The 2667-nt window shown below is 43.8% G+C and overlaps 1 protein-coding gene across 1 annotated transcript; it reads right to left on the bottom strand.

Annotated features, from left to right (window-relative positions):
- On the bottom strand, positions 382–2441 carry LOC8064248. The gene is made up of 3 exons (XM_021459542.1): positions 2082–2441; positions 670–1946; positions 382–585 (listed from the first exon to the last, which is right to left on the bottom strand). The coding sequence occupies exons 1-3, from the start codon at positions 2125–2127 to the stop codon at positions 382–384; spliced, it is 1527 nt and encodes a 508-aa protein (XP_021315217.1). The 5' UTR covers positions 2128–2441.

Here is a 2667-nt window from a genome sequence, read left to right as displayed (position 1 = left end):
TCAGTGAATTGCAATGTGGTTCAGTCAATAGAAAATGGATAAGAATATCTGAGACAATATTAGTGACATATCATAGCTGAAGTAGCATCCATTACCACAGTTGTGGTCATTACATCCAAGTTTGTTGGTCATCCAACTAGGTATGTGTCTACATCCAAGTTTTGGTCATTGCAGTACCATACTTGTGGTCACTGCAACCTAGTTTTGGTCAGAAAACAGCAAGTTGCTGCATATGATCTATCCCTATATGATCACTGCACAAAAGGCAACTCATATTTGCTGGACAAAAGGCAACTCTAGTTGCTGGGCAAAAGGAAACTATAGTTCCTGCACAAAAGCTTGACCTATACAAAATAACAGCAACACATTCCTTGGCCTTTCCTACCCTCCAGATTGACCCTTTCCTTTCTTGGCCTTCACTGTCTTCTTACTAGAGCCAGTAGTGTTCTTCTTCACTTTCTTGGTCCTTCCAGCCTTTGTTGCTGTTGTAAGTGGAGCATGCCTTGCTGGTGGGAGATTGGAGATGATGTAGTGAGAGTCTAGCAAGGGTTGACTGCTTGGAGTTTGCCTCAGATTCTGTGAAGCCTAAGTAAAATTGGTTTCATCAGTTATGTAGTATACCACAAATGAAATGAAATGAAATGAATATAGTGTTCTTGTGTTGGGTACCTCATCTAGTAGTTGTGACACCATGGGGTTCTCCATTTGGGACAGCAGGGTATGTGATTCAGGGTGACTCACCTCCTGAGAATATTCTTCTTCATAAATTGGTTGCTGCTCTGGCTCAGCTGTAGTTGTAGTTGTAGTTGCTCCTTTTGTTTTCTTAACAGCTGGTAGTCCTGCCTTCTTTGCTGCACATGTAGCTGAGTTATGACCAGGTTCTCCACAATGTCTGCAGTGTATGGTGACTCCATGTTTGGATAGCCTTGGACCATTTGCACCTTGAACTTCATGTGCTGCCCTCCTTCTTGCCTTTCTTGGTCTTCCTACCTTCTTCTCATATTTAGGTGGCTGCACTTCTGGACCTCCAACTTTTTCCCAAGAAGACTTATCAGAACAAGGAAAAATATTGCAGCTATATGCATTTTTGAAAAATGTTGCAGCTATATGCATTTTTGAATGCTTCACCCTTTGTTTGATACTATACTCTGTAATAGCCTTTCTGAGCAATTCTACTGATGCAAACTTCATTCCAATTTTGAAAATAGGGTTCTGCATGTCCTCTGGCCTGAAGGTCTTCATATTCCTCCCAACCTGACCCTCTTCATCAGAATCTGGTAACTCCAACTCATCCTCATCAGATGACAACTCATCCCATTCCTTATCTGTTGGCATGTTCTCTTTGCCAAATGGTGCATTTCTCTTCTTCCCTTTGCTAAGTACAATGCCCTTGGCTGCACCCTCATCAAGCACCCCATCATCAACATTGTCATAAAATAGGTCATCATCGCCATCATCAACTTCATAGTCACTGTCTACAAATTCCCCATCTGTACTACCAGCGCTGTCACTGCCTTCACTGCCCACATCATCATCTCTTTGAGGTGCCACCTTCCTAGGACTTAACACTTTGGGTAGTGCACCAACTGGATTCAACACAATGTCTTCCCAGGCATTGTCATCAAGCGAATTGTACTGATCAAAGTACAACACAAAGTTTTTAACCTTATACGCAACTTGCTTCATGATGAGTGTTTCTGTATCTGAGTCTACGATTCGCAAACCAGTAGCCAAATCCATCTCAGGCAACAACCAGTGAACATTGACATTCTCAAATCCATAATCTAGCATCAACTTGATCTCATCAATTCCAGAAAAACGCCAGTACTGCACTTTGATATGGTCAAACCAATCCACCTTGCCATCTAGATAAACCCGATTTTTTCCAGATCCACAGAAAAATCCCCCATGATGTACTTCCACAGAGAACTCGTTGCCATCGAGCCCTAAACATTCACCAATAACCTAAAGTTTAGTCCTTTTCCCTAACAACCCAATCTATACATCAAATCCATGTACTACGACACCAGAATCAACTATCGCAAACTACATTGAACATAGCAGGTCTTCTCGGGACTTACCATAATCAGGTGGTGGTTCCCCTTGCAGTCGCCGCCGACCAGCCATGGTGCCGCGCCGCACCACACTCCACTGGATGCGGCGGGGCAAAACCCCCAGCAGACCTCACTCCCCTCAATGCGTCGGTGCGGGAACACAGCAGAGCTCCGAGGTGGCGGCAAGCTTGGGGGAGGAGGCCGGCGGCTCCGTCCTAGAGCAGAGACAGAGATAGGGAGAGAGGCGACGGGAGAGGAGAGAGAGGATAGGAGCCAGGATTGATAAGGGGGTCTTAGCAAAATGGGCATGCCCATTAGCCAGGCTGGCTTGTCCACATAGGCTGTTGGGGCTATCGTGGCAAGTCTTGGACTGTTGGTGACTGCAAAATATAGATCCAGGACGTAGATGGTACGTTTTTTAGTTGAAGGACCCATCTGGGAATCGCCCAATAGTTTAAGGACTTGCATTGCAATTTACTCATTGTACAATTAGTTATTTTTATCTATATTTAATGTTTCATACGTGTAATCAAAGATTTCGATGTGATGGGAAATTTTTTAAAAAATTGGGATTTAAATAAGGCCTGGCCTTGTTTAGATGTGAAAACTTTTT

The sequence above is a fragment of the Sorghum bicolor genome, chromosome 4 (assembly GCF_000003195.3).
Source record: "Sorghum bicolor cultivar BTx623 chromosome 4, Sorghum_bicolor_NCBIv3, whole genome shotgun sequence".
Classification (NCBI taxonomy): domain Eukaryota; kingdom Viridiplantae; phylum Streptophyta; class Magnoliopsida; order Poales; family Poaceae; genus Sorghum; species Sorghum bicolor.
Note: the sequence above shows the minus strand (reverse complement) of the source record. Positions and strands in the feature narration are given on the sequence as shown.

What these genes read in the sequence shown, in the direction of transcription:
- LOC8064248 (XM_021459542.1), bottom strand. Translation starts at nt 2,127, where the DNA reads ATGGCTGGTCGGCGGCGACTGCAAGGGGAACCACCACCTGATTATG. An exon ending in GGAACCACCACCTGATTATG is followed by an intron (nt 1,947 to 2,081) that starts GTAAGTCCCGAG and finishes GTGAATGTTTAG; the next exon opens with GGCTCGATGGCAACGAGTTC. An exon ending in TGTCACAACTACTAGATGAG is followed by an intron (nt 586 to 669) that starts GTACCCAACACA and finishes AATTTTACTTAG; the next exon opens with GCTTCACAGAATCTGAGGCA.